The sequence below is a fragment of the Chinchilla lanigera genome, unplaced genomic scaffold (genome assembly GCF_000276665.1).
Source record: "Chinchilla lanigera isolate Chin_1 unplaced genomic scaffold, ChiLan1.0 scaffold00083, whole genome shotgun sequence".
NCBI classification, from domain to species: Eukaryota; Metazoa; Chordata; class Mammalia; order Rodentia; family Chinchillidae; genus Chinchilla; species Chinchilla lanigera.
The window spans coordinates 1,087,236-1,089,359 of NW_004955484.1; the positions used below are offsets into that span (position 1 = coordinate 1,087,236).

Genomic DNA, 2,124 nt, shown 5'->3' on the forward strand with positions numbered 1-2,124 from the left:
GAAACCTTAAATTCCTTAGAGGAAAATAGTCTCGCTGGCCTTTCCACTCCACTAATAGATTTATAATTAATTCTTCTTTCCCAATTTTCTTCTATTTTCACACAAGGAGCCGGAGGCTGGTCCCCACTTGTGTCAAATAAATACCAGTGGTTGCAGATTGACCTTGGAGAGAGAAAGGAGATCAACTCTGTCACCACCCAAGGGGGATATGGGAGCTCCAGCTCTGTGACCAGCTACCTCCTGATGTTCAGCAACAGCGGCAGGAACTGGAAACAGTATCGACAAGAAGACAGCATCTGGGTATGTTTCCTTAATAAGAGGTATAATCTCTTAGGAAAGAGAGAGTAATGTATAGTCCTTGCTGCAGCTGGTTGACCAATCTCTTATGTTAAGTTGAGACACAGAATCTTCAGAAATACTTTGAAAATAAGGCCTAATACAACATGTGGGCAAATGTTCATTTTCTAATATAGTTCATGGTAAATTCATTAAAATGTTACAGGTCAATTTATTTCACAGGATTCCTCAAAAGTGAGAAGTAGTCCATTAAACAGTGAAGAAACATAAGAAATGAGCAAGACTATTTAAAATTAGCCAAAGAGATTTTCTTTTTTTCTGATGGCTATAAGATTTCTGAAATTGTTGAGTATGGGGGTTTATATATGGAGTTATATTTGGGACATATATGTATATGTATGTGATTTATATAAAGTCTTTCTTAGGCTTTTTAAAGTATATTAAATACCATTTGTTGTGAAGGGGTGCAACCACTCTAAGAAAGATTTGGAAAGAGGCAGGTTATAACTGTGTGTGTGTATGGGGGGTTGTAGTTGACTGACAGCATATCGACATCTGATAAAAAAAGGAAGCTAAAGGAACTTGCTTGAGGGTAAACGGATCAAGGAATCCTTTGTTAGCGTATAAAGGTATTTGTTTGGATCTTCTGTGGGCCAGGGACAGCATCATACTGTAATCAAAAAATATATATATGTACATATCTAATCCCCCCAGCTGAGCTTCTGGAATGAGAGAAAATGAGTAACTTAATGAAGCATCACCCTTAGCTCACTGATAATTTGGAAGCCTATTCGGGCACATAATGATAATTTTTTGGACCTATCAATTGACTCTTTAAGAAAAAACTTCCTGGAACTATATTATACATTATAAATGCACTGAAGAAATGAATTGTGGCTTACTCACCTTGCTGTCTCTAAAACCCTTGGTGGCTGTTCAGTTCATGTTAAGTGACGTACGCTGAATTGAGAAGAAATAGCGCTCCTCTTTCCCAGAGAGAGCAGTGGGCTGGAAGCAGTAGCGTATATTTAAGAAAAGCTGCTCTGAAATCAAAAGCAAGTTGAAGGTCTGTGTGAGAGTGAGAAAAAAAATCCCCACAACTGGGTATTGCAGTTGAGTGAATTCCACCAGAGCCCTTCAAACTAGGCATAAAATAAACAGTAATTATGAACCAATAACAATGAAAGCTTAATGAGATTTTTTTTAACTAGGTATTTTGATTATATTTTAGGCTTTTTCTAAATTAAGCATTGGATTTTAAACCAGATAAGTAGTGGCTAATGTTTCCTAGCATTTAGCGATGTTAATTAAAGTGTATGTGTTTGATATGTTCTAAAAAGTGATAGATCAGCCATGAAAATTATTGTGCTTTTGCTCATCAGGTTGGGCAAAGCCAAATGTAGGCACTGCCATTTGCCTTTTTCACCTCCTCCTATCAAAGGTGAACGGTGCAGGGTGAAAGAGTGTCATGAGTCCTGTTCTTACTTATCCAAACCAGTAATACTAAGGGCCTGTTATCCTGTTATCTGTCACAGTGCTGTGGAGGGACTGCAGTGTTTTAGACCATGCTGTAATTTGTGGGTTTACTCACCGGCATCCCCTCTTAAGCATAAGCTCTCTGTGAATAAAGACCACTTCACAACCTCTCATTTCAGCAGTTCCAAAGCATAATGGAGCCTTGCATGTTGCACACAATTATGAAGTGTTTGCGGAATGAATGAATGAATGAATGAATGAATGGAAAAATGAAAGAATGATAAAGGAAAGCATGAAATGTACTTTCTTGTAAGATAATATTCTCATAACTAAAAGCTACTCTTTTCTGCT

The 2,124-nt window shown here is 37.5% G+C and overlaps 1 protein-coding gene across 1 annotated transcript in view; it reads left to right on the plus strand.

Moving 5' to 3' along the window:
• LOC102026327 (contactin-associated protein-like 4) overlaps nt 1–2,124 on the plus strand; it is a 142,102-nt gene that overhangs the window by 38,514 nt on the left and 101,464 nt on the right. Inside the window, 1 exon segment of the mRNA XM_013503850.1 lies at nt 107–300. Coding sequence (XP_013359304.1) covers nt 107–300 — 194 coding nt within the window.